Below are 16,941 nucleotides of genomic sequence, written 5' to 3'. Positions count from 1 at the left end.
TTTCCACTGTGTTTGTCTCAGTCATCAAAATGCAAAGTTCGTGCTAAGAATAGATATGTTTCCAGTGTTTCACCGTCACGCCAAGTTTCTCACTGATCTTGTCTTTGTCTTTGTGCTCACATTTCCTTTTTGTGAAGACTAGCAGACTCCAAAGAGCTTCTTTGTGAAGGTCTTTGGCTGCCTAATGCAAGCAGAGGTCCAGTTTTTTGAGTCTAAGTGGCAGTTTTGTTGATGAGCTCAGCAGGCTGCTTGGCTACTTTTCCAGTGTAGGAGCTGTATCTCCATAACTGAAGTCTGTGGAAGTCAAGACTGCTTTTTAAGTATGGTAACATGCATGTTGTGTGTTTAGTCTGCTAAGCCATGGTGTTCTCGGACAGCCATTGTTTCATTTGAACAGTTTTCCTGTCGGACACTTTGAATACAGCGGGAGCATGGGGAGTTGCTGGATTTCCAGACAGCCTCTCTTTCTGATTCTGTCCTTTCTCTTTCTCTCTTTCTCTCTCTCCATCACTTGTGTGTGTACACGCGTGTCTGGTGTTATATATGGATGTGTGGTTCCCTCTGCTGTAGAGGGGGAGTATTGCCCTTGGGAGAGCGAGCTGCAGCAAGGTCTCTGGCTTCAACGTCTCTCAAATGAAGAGGACACGGGTACATTTAAAGGTACCCGTATACCATCTCCACTTCCATTTCCCCAAAGGAGGGGGGAATGTTTTAAAGAGCAGGTCCCACATGAGAAGTTTCTGTGTTTTATTTAATTGCTTTACCAGCATCCTAAAAACTGATTCGGTAGCTGTTGTTATCTCCTGGTCCAAGTGCCATATATCAGGTCTGACGTTACCACTGGTTTCAGAAAAAAAAAATAAAGCTCAGGATATCTAGAAAGCCTGGACAGTTTGCTACTGCAATGTGCAAATGTGCATGAACGGTGTCCCCCATGTATTTAGGAGTTTCAGATTTGTTCCATACACACAAACTAATTGCACCTCTGCAATTTGTCAGACACATGGGACACATCAGAAGTACTGCGTTTAGATTGCCTGTGTCAGCAAACTTGCATTTTTTGTTGTTGTCCTTTGTGAGTGTGTTTCTGTGGGGAGAGTCTGTGGGGGAAGCTAATCAAGCTTCAGCGACCCCTCAAGATTTTTCACAATCATATAATGGGCATAAAATTAATCTGACATTCCAGTCTAATGGGTTGTGTTATTTTCCATGATGCATTCTCTTGTGGTTTATTTCTGATGGTCCTAATAGTTTGTTAATTCCTTATTCCTTCGTTGTGGTTCATTAGAGCCAGAATACATAAGAGGAAAATCCGAGTGCCTTCCTGCAGGTAAGAGGGCATATGCAGTTGTCAAACTGCATATTTTGGAGCTTATGGTTGTAACAACTATAGCTTAGCTTCTGACTTTCTGACCTTTTTTTTTTTTTTTTAAAAAAAAAAAAAAAGATGTGCTATAATTTTTTTTAACTTTTCTGATGGTAAGAATGAGAAGTATTAGTAAGATGGCTGAAGAGCGTAACTGAAGAAGTTCCCCCTATTGCAGTCGCTAGTGTGCTTTAGACCTGACTCCTAAAGAGTTGATTTGCAGGTGGCTTCTCATTCCATTAAAGTTAAACGTTGAGACTGCTTGCTGCTTGTAAAGTGCTGGTAGGTGTTACAGTGGAACTGGAGGAGAAAGCTACTTTTCCAAATGTAAGTGGAATTAATGTCCAGCTTCCTGCAAAGCTTAGCAGGCACTCTAGAGGGAAGGCTACACCAGGTGGTGTTTGAAATTCTCAAGCATTTAGACCTCAAGGAAACGTTAGGTTTGCTTTTTAGCCAAGCAGCAGTCTTTCATGGCTGGCTGTGCTGCTGTTTATTTCCTGGAGAAGGTGAGGAGGACCCATGTTGTAATTAGGACAGGCTCAGGCCTCTTGTCTAGAGACGTGTGGAGTAGTTGAAGGTGTGTATGTTACACTGGTCTAAATCCCAGCGAAATCCATTTTAAAACATGCAAATCACGTGGGACCTGCTCTTTCTGACCCTTGCTGAGTGACTATATACTTCTCAGCCATTGCTGGCAAACCTAAACCTTTTAACACAAAATTTTGCGTGGCGATGCAAATGCTAACTCTACTCATCTTGGGGCCTGCATGCGAGTGCTTTGGTACGGAGTGAGAAAAGCCCAGGTTCCTGTCCCTGCAGGATGTCCAGTGGCTCTGATGGACCTTGCGGTTATGCTTATTGATAAGAAAACTCTCTGATGAGGCAACAGACATAAAACTGCTAAATACTTGTGAATTCGGCTGTGCATTTGAGTTTGTACATCTGAATCCTTTTCCCCTTTAATAACCAGCTGGTGATTCTTTCCTTCCTGCAGTTCCTTCTGCCTGTTTCTTCTGCAGTTTTAATGGCAAATGTCACACACAGTCAATCCTGAAATGGAAGTCTCAAACACTTTGTCATGTCTGGGGTAAACACGGCTGGGAGAGAGGAACTTCATTAAAACGAGACAGCAGGAAATAACGAGTGCAACCTCTAAATGCTGCTAATGTTTCTTATTTCCTTCAAACACTAGTCCACCGTACGAATATGTAATTGCTTTTGAGGTTCTAAACTGCTGAAACAGTGTTTTGCCCTTCTCAGTGGTAATCCCTCTGTTGGGAAAATTTACTTTCTACTTTATAAAGTAAGTGGGCATTTTACTTTTCAGGATGAGTCACTTGTGTTTGAAGACCACTCCTGCAGACACTGAATACCTGTCCCCTGTAGAATGAGTTATTTTATTATGGGTAAATAAAACCTGAGCTATAGTCACATATAGTATATAACAATAAAGACAGGGTCTATTAATATAACATTCACCTCAGAGTAGATCCTCCCAAGGTGCGTATTCTGCAGCAGTTAAGCAAGTTGCTTATCAGTTTCTTTAGGTGCCCATTGTTCCCTTTGACACTCTGTAAGTTGTTGAACTTTGTGTAGGCAGGTAATTGAGGAGTAATGAAATTTTTTTTAAACAAATTCATTTGTGCAACAGGAAGTTCCTTCCAGAGAGGTGGGGAGCTGTTAAGTCAAGGAAAATGCTGTTATTCTTCAGAAAAAAAAAGAAATCTACCCTTTGAACAAGTCAGTACAAAAGAGCATGAGTAAACAAAGTAGCATTTTAAGTGCTAAAGTAAGTGTGTGCCCTTGTGTGCATACACACATATACGCACACACGTGAAACTCTGAGATGCATCATGTAATTTAAATCACAAATAAATTTGTACCTAGCATAGGAAAGAGTACTTAACCCAGTAGGAGGGAATGAAACCCCTTTCGTTTTGGTGCATCAAACTGCAACGCAGATTGTCCCTTGCCTTTAACAGCAAGATATCTTTGGCAATAATCATAACGAATAGGCTGAAGGAGCTGGAAATTTCTGCTAAATTGGTATTTACATACCACATACTGTTGGACACCCAGAGAATGTCTTTCATTTCAGTGAAGCTGCTTGCAATAGAGGTAATCTACAATGAAGTGTTTAATAGCATCTTTTTGCCTTTGGAATGGCATTTTTCAGCTTTGATGGGGAGTGTGAGGAGCGCTGTATTGGTGTATGCGTGCACACACAATGCTGAGCTTTTTCTATCTGTCTTGCAAACTGATCTTAGCCAGTAACATATTCTTTTCTTGTTTTCCTATTTCCTTTCCTATGATGTGTTACCTTTCCTTCCCACTGTTCTCCCATCTTTTCCTCCCTGTCCTTCATACCACCCTGCCCCTACAACCTGGCGTGCCGTGCCCTTCTCCTGCTAGCTGGAAACCTTAGGCTGCAGCAGATTGTAAATCCTGTTGATCCTCTGGAGATCCTGGCAGATGTGCACTGGACACACATCCGTGAAAAAGAGGAGGAGGAAAAAATGGTCCCAACCTCAAAGTCCTCCACCTCCAGAGGTAATCTCCCTCTCAGCCCTGCAGCTTCAATTCCTAGATCACGGTTGCAGCTGTTTAACTCTGTTGCTTCTGTGCCTTCAAGAGCAGTGTACTTCAGCAGGGGCAGGAGTGATTGAAATGAACTACTTTCAAATTACATGGAAATTACACTTGGTTAAACATTTTGCTTTTCAGGTCAGTGTCTACTTAAAACAACTGCTTTCTCAGCTTCATGGTGGTGTGACTTCTGACCTGTTTGTCTGCCTGCTTTGATTCTATAGCATTATACACATGATTTGGTGGTGCTGGCAATCAGCCCTCAGTAACTGACTTTAGGGATAGTACTGGAAGCTGTAATGTGCTTTTTGTTGCAGTGAGGACTCTGCACCTCTTTAGGGAAAGCTGAAGGGCTGTATTGTGTACCCACTACAGCAAAGATAGAACAGGATTGGCTTCTGTGTTGAGTATAGTTCTCTGCTGCTGCTTTTCAAAGTGTGTAACTGCATCTGCTATTAGCAGGGAATAATTGAGTTCAAAGGGCTTGTAAATCTGAGCAGCTCCCTGTATTTAAGATTTGACAGTATATCTATTTTTTTGGAAGTGAGGTGTAATCTTTTAGAGTTGCCAGTTACTTAAAGGAAAACTTTGTAGGGGAAAAATGCCAACAGTCCAGCGCTCTTGTAAGCACCTTCCAGCAGTCCCTGTTGACCTTGTTCTAAACTATATTACAGCGTGTGTATTATATACAGCGTGTATATTACAGGTAAGTATGTCATAGGTGCTTTACCTATGCAGAAGCCTACGCTTAATAAAAGTTAACCATGCAGTTGATGTGTGGTGGTCTTCCCTCAAAATCTGTAACTATTGTGCCAGAATTGTAGAGGGAGTAAGTAGGCCATGGGAAGGGGTGTCTTTTACAGGAAATGTGAGATTAAGTTAACGACTGATCTGTATTAAAAAAGCCTAGGGCTTTACCACATATTGCCTGATCATATTCCATTCCAAATAATTATCTTTTCCTCATAGTTCTGGATGTTTGGGTTTTTTTAAACCCTGGTTCAACTGGATACACAGTTCTAGATCAGTTTGGCTACACCTATAACTGCGGTTTGTAGAATGCACCGGGATTTTCTGATGTGAAATCTACTCCCTACAAGTAAGAGATGGGTGTTTCCTTCCCACTGCAACCACAGAAATAGGCTGTGTTCAACTGTCTGTAACATTCAGTATTGCTAGAGTAGTTGCTTAATGTTTAAGAACTCTAAGAAAAAAAGTTAACTGAATTTCTTAAGCTTACTACAATTAAGATTACTTTAGCTTCTGTTTGAGGGCCTTGTAGCACTACAGGTTCGGAGTTTTTCTTTTAATTTGTGTTTTATAATTCCTACTTTTCCATAGTGTGTTGGTACAGTTGTCAGCAAAGGAAAGGAAAACCTGTGTTGATCCTTCCAAATAGATTTTGTGGTCTTTTCAGCTTCCTTTGGGAAGCAAGGCAATATTTCTTTCCCTTTCCCTAAATCGAGGCTGAACTAGGACAATCCTGATCAATAGATTAGCTGCTTCAATTAATTCGTCACACAGTACAGGGATGTGTAGGCTTATCAGCAGGTCTGGGGTTTTTTTTTAAAGGCCTATCACCCATAAGTACTGGTGGATACATCATAAGTTTAAAATTTGAGTTCAGTAGACAGATTTGTTCTGGCTGAGCTGTGTTCTGTGATACAAGGTGTTTGGAGAGCCCATCAGAGTATCACCAGCGATACGGTTCGATCTGAAAGCCTGGGATAGTATGACGGTGCACAGAAGCCCCTCTCATTCTGCTTTGGGCAGTTGTCTTCATCTGCTGGCATTTGCACCCGGCCAGAGCAGGTTCTGAGATGCCTGTTACGACCCTCCCTCTCCTGTTGCTCAGCTCTTTCATCTATGAGTTTCTCTCCTCTGCAGGGTTTCAAGTAGAGGACAGCAGCAACAACCTGCTGGTCAGGTGCAGTGTTTTTCTCACTGTGCCATCCATGTTTTCTCTAACACTATGGATCCTAAAGGAAGATTAGGCCCCCTGACGTTTGTATGTTATCTTGATTTAAATGCCAAGCCTGGAGTTGGTTGTTTAACATCTCAGGTTTTATTCCTGTATTTGCTACTGAAAAATTTCCCTTTGTCACTCTTCTGTTTTAGAAGCTTACCGATGGTCTAATTTTGATTTCTTACAATTTATTGTTTTTTAAATTCAGCATCCGACCTTCCCTCCGTACGCCATGAGGCGGTACAGGCGTGGCTGGAGACGGTCCCTGGAGGTAGTTTGGTGATGTTCTATGTATTCCAATGCACAATAACCCTGCCCGTCTCTTCTCCATGCCTTCAGCAGCTGAGCTGGTACTTTAACCCTGGAACTTACAGCCCTGTCGCTACTGCATGACTGGACATGGAGGGAGGGAGGAAGGGGGAGTGTGCATGCACGCCTTGCTCAGACAGTCCATTCTTGCATGAACTCAACATTTGTTGTAACCCTTCTGAAGGCAGGCCAAACAGAGAGGTTAGCTCAGGTGTTATAAAGTAGAAGGAGGAATCTAGTTGAGTGCTTTGATTTGCATTGTAAACTGAAGACTGGATCAGTTATTCTTCCCCTACCTCCTTGACTAAAAGAACATGGGGCTTTCTTGCAGTTGAAAGATTAAATGACAGAGTGCTTAAAACAGTTGCAGTTCTCTGTAGCAACTGCAAACTCGAGTTATCTGGTGAAGGAAAGAAGAAAGAAGAATGAGGTTGAAGCTGGGATCTTTAGGAATAGTGATGGCTGTTGTGTCTTCTTTGACTTGGGATTCACATTGTTAGGGAAAGCCTCAGGGATGTTGAAGGATGGTAGAGCTCAGCTGCTTCCTTTTATGTGGTCCTCTAAGCTCTATTACAAAACCAATGGGCAGGAAGATTCTGGGATTAGAGTAAGGGAGTAAATCTGTGTAAAGCAGTGAAGGTATCTAGATCAGTGGAACAGGAGTAGTCTGTGGCTAGGTAGTTGATCTACAGCTAAGTTGCTTTGGCACATCAAAATATCCAGCTTGCCTATAAAACTTTGCTTCTGCTGCTGCTTTGCCAAGGCAGCAGCATTTACAAGATGTCTGCACATGATGCAGTCTGCTCACAGCTGCTAGCTGAGACAAACCAAGTGCTGATCCCAGTTTCTGGCTGCCATAGTGTGTAGCTTCTGAGTTATTGTGTGACAGCTTTTGGCCTCTTGCTCCTTATCCTAACTGCGTATACGTATATGCACAGTATATGTATAATATAACCAGTCACCTGCAAACTCCATGTCCCTCAAAATGGGATCCACCCTTGCACCAAGTTGTTTCTTATCTATGCATCTGTAATCTTCTGTTGAGTTTGTGTACCAACCCATTTAAGAGTTGATTTTTCTCCTCTCTCTCCCACACTCCCTATGCACATCACATCAGCTCATGGTTTCTGAACCTGAAGACACCCATATAGTCGTATCAGATATTCCTAACATCACAGTTACATTTTTGCAAATTTTGATTAAGATTACTCACATTTACTGCTACCATAAAATCATCCCATGACATTATTATTTCCAAAATAACATAAGCTACTGCATACCTAAGCTACAATTGGACTGGGACGCAGTTTGGTTTTATTCAGTAGATTTGTAAATGCCCCTCTAGACATTCCAGCCTTTGCTGTAGGACTCAGTCTCCTACACTTAACATCGGTAAGATTCTGGATTTTATAAGCCTCTGATGTAAGGGAATAGGCCGGTGCTTTATCACATGTAAGTGTAACTGCCTTTTCACTGTAGCTGGTAGAAAATAAACTAGCCCATATGTTTATCTGTCTTAACACTCCAGAGAGGAAAAACATGGAAAAAGTGAAATTGTCAGGTTGAAGGAGGAAGGCAAACCACCCACTGAAAGCTATTTTGAAATAAGCAAAAACTTGTATTAGTGAAACATGAGAGGCTGCAAGACCTCCATTTTAGGGAGGGTTGGTTTGTTTTCATTGTCTTAATTAGCAATGCTAGCATATAAACATTTCTAAAAGCCACATCATCACTAGTAAATAAAAAGGATCAGTGCCTGCTTCCTGACTCTGAAGAAAGCTGGCACAGTGTGATTTGCTCCCATGTGGCTAAACTTTTTTTGCCGTTCAGAATCAGGGGGCTTCATCCAGACTGCCTATTGCAAACAGCCTCCAGCCCTACCATGGGAAATAACTGCTGGGAGTCATGCTAGGAGCCCTCCTAAAGATGCCAGTATGACACTGTATGCATTCAGATCCAGAGACTTGCACCGCTTAGTTTACTGGTACAGGTGCAGCCAAGAATGTTATGAATTTATCTGTTATCATTGTTATAGGACCATATCCTATGGGTATAATTAGCAAACGTTGTGCATAATAATACGTGCTGACTGTGTATACATTTGCAATAGGGTATACAACAGAGTTAAATGTCTGCATGTTGTTGAACATGAATTGATGCTAACTCGCTGCACAAAACTAAAACATGTAGTTGACTGACTCTACTGTGGGAAAGAAACTGGAAGTGCTTCTTTTTTTATATTTAAATTATGTTTTATGAGAATACTTAACAAAAAAAAATCAAGCAAATCATCCATAGTACTAGAGATGGGACAACGTGTCATAAGGTTTAGTTTTTTTTCAAAGTATCATTTGATAATGAAATTTAGACCCCACAGTTTGGTCTTATCTCTCCTCCTGTAATTAAATCCAGTGACAAGTAGTAACGTCAAATGCCCTTTTCAGAGTTACCAATTCAAGAATCTTTTCTTTATTTTGACCCAGCAAATCAAATTATGATCTGTAATAGAAAAGAAAGTTTCAAGTGTATCTTTTTACTTACTTAAAAATATCTCAGTTAATTTGTGTCCTGGTTACTTGTACAGCATATCAAGTCTCTTAGGCCTTTTTACCAAAGACTATTGTAGCTGCACAGAGTTAAATAGTTTCCAGTGTAATAATGATCAGTCCCAGAGCTAGACTCTGTCTCTGATTTACACCCTCAAAAGCCTGTTTCAATTTCAAGATGAACAGTTGTGGTACATTGTGATATTTCAGTTTTCACCTAATACAGGTATGCTGTAAAGTGGTGATGTCTGTTCTGGTGTGGTAAAGAAAAAAATAATCTTCCTCGAAAAACAGTAAACTATTCTGGTTTGATGTCCTCCCAGTCCCCTTCTTGTTTAATTTTTCACAAAGCCTGTTGTACAGAAAAGCCCTGGCTGCTTTCACTGCAAATGCCTTGGAGACTCCCCAGGAGCAGGCATTCCTTGATTTGTTGGAGTCTGGAAGTATCATTTCACCATAGATGTCTTTCCAGGTGACACATTTCAGGATTTCTTGTTTTGGCAGTAATTAATGAGTATCTCCACTATAAACCATTGGTACAGTTCAATGTGGAACCTTTTCACTGTGTAGCTGTGTTTGGTTTTTTGTCGTTGTTTTTTTTTTTCTTTCTCAATATTTGAATATATTCTAGCTCCATTTGAGGATAATGATGTGGAGAATGAGCTGGGCACAGAGCCTGCAGACACTGAAGGGCAGGCAGGTGAAGAGGGAGACACGGGTGCAGAGCTGGATGATGGTAGGGTACCACTGTGCATCATTTAAACCTGTTACATGAACAGAGTTGTATTGGCAGAAAATACTTTGTATGAGGGTGCTTAAGCCTGATGTTATTTTTAGTAATGTAGGAGTTTGTTTCAAATAGTCAGGAGGGAGCCAGGAGTGAAGGGACAAAAAGAAAGAGAAGAACCTCAATGCCATGGGTTGTAGAATAAATTTCTCATGTCCTGTCACCATCTGCTAACTAGAGGGCTTGGTCTTGTGTCCGTATTCAGTACTAATCCTGTTGAATAACAGAAACAGAAGTAATTTTGTGAAAAGTCCACAATATTATGCAAAGAATCTTCCCTTGCTAGTAAAATGAACTGTATATGCCAGAAAACATTGAAAAATTTCCAGAAAAATGCGAAGGTATGAATTCAACTACTGATTTAGTTATTTGTACTAATAGTCCCTCATTTACTGCTTAAATTACTCTTATTGGCACACAAAAAGGAATGAAACATTTAGGTTTTCGGGTTATGAAAGTGATTAGCACCATGTGAATAGAAAGAAAGGATTATGAAAAATTTTTAAATAATAAATAGATGTCCGGATGGACTTGTATCCAAGATCTCTTGTTTCTTTTCCCCCAATCCATCCGTGATCAGATGACATCCCATCTGATGCAGAAGCGGAGTTTCGTTTACATCGAGGCAGCATAGAAGAGCCAGAACTACAAGTCTCTGAAGATGAAGATGATGAAGAAGGAGCAGAAGGTGCTTCTTGCAGTGTGACAGAAGGTAATAGCTTTCCTATCAGCGTTTGAATAATTATAATTTCATTTGAGATAGTCTATACATTTATTAGAGACAGTCTTTTGAATTTGAACCATCTCATTTGAGATAGTCTATACATTTATTAGATTTAAGAGAAGACGGTCTTTTGAATTTGAACCATCTTACTACTCTCACTGGCAAGGTATGTGCTGGCATTAACATTTTGAGAAGAATGTTCTGAATCCATTTGCTGCAGCTTCCTAAACCGTGAGAACCCATCTAACTGCTTTTTCTTGTAGAAGTTTTTATGTGAAAAAGCTTGTACCATTTTGGACATTTAAAATTTTTTTACTTGTTTCCAGATGTCCCATCTAGAATTTATAAGCAGCTGAGAAATCTGTCACTACTTTCTGCATGTAACATTAAAAAAAAAAAAAATTACCGATCTCATGTGTTTTTGGAAACATTTTTGCTTTCCCTAGATCCATGCAAGCTGTCCATCCCTATCCAGTCTAGTGACAATGTTCTTCCTCTGTCTCCAGTTGATAGTCCCAAAGCAAAACAAGCAGAGGTAAGAAAGGGAATCTTTGCAGTTTTCTACTTACTACCTGTAGTTCAATAGAACAATTTGTTGGATAAACTGAAGACAACTGACAGCAGTGGGTTTTCCTCCTTTCCTATCTTTTTAATTTTTGTTGATCTCCTTGAAATCTGACTTCATTTAGACTTAAAAAATAATGTACTATTTTTATTTCCTGTCTCAGACTGTAGTGGCTCTGTCACGGTCACACAAGGTCCCATCATAAAGCTCAAAAAGGAATTACATAGGATATTCTAATTTCAGTGTGCAGTTACCTATATATATGTATGTATATATAAAATGCATAAGGGGAGCCATAAGTAAGGTGTTTCCTGTTTATCCTGATTAGGCTATCTTTTCTGTACCAAAAGCAGATTCTCTACAGTTGGAATTCAAAATTATATTTGTATTACTTAGTAGTAACCAAAGCAGTGCTTATTTATTCCAGAGTAACAACATAGTTCGTCTTAAGGATGTGAGACATGGCAATGATGTACTGTCATATTGTCAGCCCTGGAGTGCGCGCAAGCATACTGTGGTGTTTCCAGCTACCTGTGTGTAAAAGCAGGAAGTGCATGACCATTAAAATGTTCAATGCAAATTTTTCTCTCCAAAGTGGTGGGTTTTTTTTTAAGGGATTGCTAAAAGATTAGACTTTATTCTAGAGCGTTTTGTCATAAAGTAGTTTACTTTTACAATGGACACATGGGATAAGGCTGATTTGCCTACAGCAATTGCTGACAGCGTTCACTTTCTGTTAAAATTGAGGTGTTTTTTTTTCCAGGACCATTTAATAATTCTGGTAGACATTTATATCAGGACAGTGCCTAAATGCAGTACTCAAGACCTGGGTCTTTAATATATGTCATACAAGCACACAGATAGATTAATGCTCTAAACCAAACTGTCTGCATTCAAAAGAAAGCTGGTGCAAAAGATGTAATTGGAAAGCATAATACCAGAATTCAGTAGGAGGGGTCTGCTGCCAAAGGGTTAAATTATAAAACAACAAACTGTGCTACTCAGTAATATGGCAGTTTGGATGTAGGAGATGAAAACCAAGACTTCTCAGACCATTAAGGGGCAAGGGAATTGCAGCCTAATTTACTCTTAACAGAGAAAGCACCCCTTGCTTTAAGAAAACATTATAGCAGACGCTAGCCAGCAGAAAGTGCTATATTGGTGAGAGCTTGAGAGACTTGCATCAAATCTGTCTGAGATAAGGGACCACCACAATACACAGAGTTGGTAATTCGAAGGGAGAGCAGGAAAAGACAGAAATGGCTTTCAGGAATTTCGTTCAGTGTTTTTTCTTACAAAAATTAAATTTGCCTTGTTATCATCTACACAGGATGGTTTATACAATGGCACAGAAAAATGAACCATACCTGATGAGAAATCCTAACTGATGTTCCAGGCCTGTGAATGGGATGTCACGTGTGGGGTTTTTTCATGTTTTGGTACTTGGATGGTCTCCTTATTGCTAACTTTGTTAAATGCAAAAAAACCCCAACAGTATTCTAATGTGCCCAGTTACTACTAATATTTCCTTTTTTCATTTTTTGTAGGATGTAAAAGATCCCCTGGCTGAAGTATTCCGTGCAATAAAATCTCCAGAGGCACGCTTTTTTCCTGAGCCTTTCATTCTTGAAGAAGGACCAAAGGATGAAATTCCCAAAGACAGGAAAGTTAAGAGCCCTTTGGTGCCACCATCCCCAGTGTTATCTCAGCCGGTTGCATCACCAGAAGCCATTGCACCTACATCACTAGCAGAGTCTCAGCCAGCAGGACCAACATTGGCTTCATCCCCAACATCTGCTCAAATGCCTATCTGTTCCCAGCCTTTGCCTTCTGCTGAAACATCCATTCCATCGCCAGTGGAGCCTCCAGTATGTTTCCAACCTGTCCCAGCCTTAACGTCTACTCCTTTAGCCAAACTGGTCCTTAGGGGCCAGGATAGTGAGGTGGAAAAACTGGGGAGCCCTACTACTGCAGAAGAAGCCCTGAAACGGAGTAACCTTGTAGAAGAGTTCTGGATGAAGAGTGCTGAAATCCGGAGGAGTTTAGGACTCACCCCAGTGGACAGAAACAAACGCTCAGAGACAAACTTTAATGTATCTGCCCTTGAGACAACTCCTCTGAAGACTTTTAATACTGAGAATATTTCAGGGGATGAAAGGATGCATCTTGTGAAACCCCAGCCTGCCCCAAGAAGACAGGGACTGTCCAAGTTAGAAAATGAGCAGATATCTCTTCTCACTCCAAAATCTCCATCAGAAAAAGAGCTAAAGAGTTCCAATGAAGTAAGGAGAGATGTATCCAGCAGTTCTGGACTTGGCCTTCAGGAGAGCTCATCTAATATGAGAACTATGGCTAGCCAGAGCTTTAACACTTCTGACTCTACCATGCTTACTCCTCCATCAAGTCCTCCACCACCACCTCCTCAGGATGAAGAACCAGCTACTTTGCGTAGAAAGAGGCATCAAGCAGTCTGGCAGAATGAGGTTGAAGCCAGGTCACCTCCAACACCAGCATCAACACCACCTGCTCCCCCACGCCGTGAGCCGACCTCTGTTGCCAAAGAGTCAACCCAGGCCCAAAAAGACGATGTGCGGAAGTCTTTTGCAGAGAGTGTGGATGAGATTCCATTTGCTGATGATGTAGAGGACACATATGATGACAGGACAGAGGACTCAAGTCTTCATGAGAAGTTTTTTACACCTCCTACCAGTAGGCCAAGGCCAGAGAAACCACTTCTTTTGCCCTTGGTCAAAGAAAATGGTGGTCCACCCTCAATGGAAGGAGGAATTAACCAAAAGAAGAGAGTGTTGCCTGAAATTTCTGCGGAGGCCAAGGAGCTTGCTGAAGAAAGAATGAGAGCCAGAGAGAAGTCTGTCAAGAGCCAAGCACTGCGTGATGCCATGGCTAAACAGTTGTGTAAGATGAAAGATATGGAGATGGCTGCAGCTGCTGCTGGGGCCACAAGGGCACGAAAGGTGTCTTCTATGCCCTTGAAGACCAAAGAGTTGTTTTATGACTCTCCAAAGCATCTGGCCTTGAAAATGGCAGAGGGATCTGCACGAAAGCATGATGCTGCTAGTGAGAAATTCTCCACTCCTGCTGCTGATGTGGCTGGACCTGAAGGGTCTGTCACCTCTTCAGAAGGCTCCAGTGGGAAGAGTAAGAAAAGAACTTCTCTTTTCTCCCCTCGTAAGAACAAAAAGGAGAAGAAATCCAAAAATGACAGCAGGCTTTCCGACAAATCTAGTGGTGGGACAGAGGAAACAACAAAGCCTAGGTCATTATGGAAGTCTGTTTTCTCTGGGTATAAGAAAGACAAGAAGAAAAAGACTGATGAGAAATCCTGCCCAAGTACTCCCTCAAGTAGTGCCACTGTGGATTCTGGCAAGCACAAAGCTTCTCCGTTGGTTACAGCTGCAGGTATACCATGTTATATGTATGTGCCTCTGCACCATGTACTTTTCCTACAGCTAGGTATCCTTGAAAGTAGGTTTGGCTTACTTTGCCATTCAGCTACTGTACTGAATGACACTGCTCCCCAGTGTCAAATGGGCAGATTAAGATAAGTGCTCATGACTGGAATTGTATGTTTGCATATTGTCAGAATTAGTTGATATGCCACTGAAAATAATGGATCCTTAAATAAAACCTTCACTCTCGGTATGTGCAAGGCACATCTGTTTTTTGCCTTAGACTGACTTGAAAAATAAGCAGTTTGTTGGAATCAGTTGTTTGTGACATTTCGTCTCTATTTTAAATCTGATCCTCATCTTTTCCTTGGGTGGTCTGTTCTCTTTCTTTCATCCTGGCTCCATGGATGCTGAAGACTGCAGAGATGCAGTTACTTCTGTGTTCTCAGTGATCTGGCAACTGTCTGCTGATCTATGAAGTGGGGATTCTGTGGCCTCATGTAAATCTCTGACATTCTGTCAGGTGCAGGTGGAGATGTTTAATGGCAACTTGTGGTACGGTAAATAAGTTAGCCATAAATGCTATCAAAAGCTAACATGTTACATTTCTCTGGCTTTGTATAAATAGCCAAAATAGTGCCAGCTGCTGTCATCCAAGTGTTCTATCATAAGAGCATTGATACGGTAATACAGTACAAAGAGAGAATCATGACCGTTATTTTTAGCAGCATTTGCAGAAAGTGATGCACTCTTAGAATGAAACTTCTAACTAATATTGATCATTTTGCGGAGCAGTGCTTCTCTGATCACTCTGAAATCCCAGGTGAAGTAACTGAGACTGGCATAAAAGGATTATTTTTGAAGCTCAATCAAACAACTTATCAACTGAGTTCTGAAATATTTACAGCAAGAATAGTTACCACTTCTCTAACTTTTCCTTTTTATTCCCGGCTTGTCAGATTTGCAGCTTCGTCAACACCTGAGTTTCTCAGAGGACTCCGACCTCTCCAGTGATGATATTCTGGAACGCTCCTCCCAGAAATCCAAGAGAGAGGTAGGCAGATAGGAAATGTGTTTTAGATGGATCTAGCATCATGCAGGTCACAGGTGCAGAGAACCATATCAGAAACTTGGATGATTAATTTTGTTGTTCTTAAGTTTCTTCCATTGAACAGGCTTTCCTGTAAGTAAGTTGTCTGACTGTTCTGCCCAAAATAAGTTGATTTCACTTGGTTTTGCAGTTGCAAGCTGCTCCCTACTGTTGTTACATGAAGGATCTGTTGTCTCACTGTGACATTGCTTTCCAACGAATATCACAGTTGGAATAGTGAATTTTGTCCCTGTTTTGAGCATGTCAATGATCTACAGAAGACAGACATTAATTGTCAAAAATGTTAAATTTCACTGGCTCTAATGCTATTGCAAAAAGATAAGGGTGAGATAGTTCTCACTTTTTGTAAGGGTCCGTTTTTAGGATATTGTTTTACCAGCCTCTTTGATAGATTGAAGTGGTAGAATTCTAAGCAAACTACAGACAGAATGTGCTTTTGCATACATCAAGAACATAGTCAAGACAGATCATCAACTAAGAGGTAAGCTACATGCTGCAGTTTTACATCTCATGCAGGTTTGCTTTTTTTTTCTTGGGAGAAGAGAATGTGTACAGTCTGAATTAGTACCTTCTCTTTTGGGAGAAAAGATGAGCCATCAGCTGTTTCTTCCGTTTTCACCCTGTTTTCTTTGAGGCCTTCTTGTTAGTCGCAGAGTGTTTCCCTATCTCTGTGTGTGTAGATAACAACTGTGAAGCTTAAATACATAGTAGTGAGCCCCTATGAAATGCCAGTATATAGGGGTTGGTCTTAGCCTGGTGTTCTTGTTCCAGCGTGGTCTGGTATGGACTCTGCTTCTTCTGAGAGAGGTTTCTTGTTCCTATCAACCTTCCCTAGCTAGTGCTATAATGTCATATTGTAAGACATATCCACAGCTTTCTACCCAAAAAGTTTCACTTTAAATGATGCTTTAAGGAAGTTATTCAGGAGGAAAGAGGAGACACCAGTTGGGTCTCCATAAAAGCGCGGAGAGAAAAATACATTTAATTTATTTGCACATATTTATATATGGAAAATATATGTTGATAACCAAGTGCCAAAGGTAGCTGCTTTTAAACTACTTATTTCAATTTTAGGGTGGCACTATTAGTGCAAAAAAGTAAGTGAAAAATGTAAGGAACTGCTCAATCATAGTAATGGGGAAGAGTCCTTCTTGAATTCCTGAGAGCTTCTAAGCTCTGCTAGACAGTTTGCAAGGTTTGGAGGAATAAGTAAAGATTTCATTCACCCCACAGAACACTAAAGCCCTTTTGGTACTGAAGAATGAAAAACGTGTTCCCCGTCCCATTTGGTGGTGTCTGGTTCACACGTTAAAAAAACACAGGAAGAAGAGAGCATCTGAGAGGGCAGTGTCACAGACAGTGGTTTGTGCCTCCTCTTTCAAACCTGTCATCCAGTGTGCACAAATCAGTCTCAAATGGCAGGATCTAGTTGATACTTGGCTCACATGGCAAAGGTATGGAAGTACTGCAAACTGAAGTGTTACAGGAAATGCTTTCTGTATATATATATATAGTGGAATGAATTATAATAACTGATGAATTTAAGGCTGGTGGAAAGAGTTGATGAAGTA

The 16,941-nt window shown here is 40.9% G+C and overlaps 1 protein-coding gene across 1 annotated transcript in view; it reads left to right on the top strand.

Moving 5' to 3' along the window:
* MICAL3 (microtubule associated monooxygenase, calponin and LIM domain containing 3) overlaps positions 1 to 16,941 on the top strand; it is a 106,688-nt gene that overhangs the window by 66,304 nt on the left and 23,443 nt on the right. Inside the window, 8 exon segments of the mRNA XM_009879637.1 lie at positions 571 to 660; positions 3,779 to 3,916; positions 6,127 to 6,189; positions 9,405 to 9,509; positions 10,141 to 10,272; positions 10,731 to 10,819; positions 12,397 to 14,269; positions 15,219 to 15,313. Of these exon segments, the coding sequence (XP_009877939.1) occupies positions 571 to 660; positions 3,779 to 3,916; positions 6,127 to 6,189; positions 9,405 to 9,509; positions 10,141 to 10,272; positions 10,731 to 10,819; positions 12,397 to 14,269; positions 15,219 to 15,313 (2,585 nt within the window).

This window comes from Charadrius vociferus, unplaced genomic scaffold, assembly GCF_000708025.1.
Source record: "Charadrius vociferus isolate BGI_N301 unplaced genomic scaffold, ASM70802v2 scaffold90, whole genome shotgun sequence".
NCBI classification, from domain to species: Eukaryota; Metazoa; Chordata; class Aves; order Charadriiformes; family Charadriidae; genus Charadrius; species Charadrius vociferus.
The sequence above is the reverse complement of the archived record's forward strand: the minus strand, read 5'-3'. Positions and strand labels throughout refer to the sequence as shown.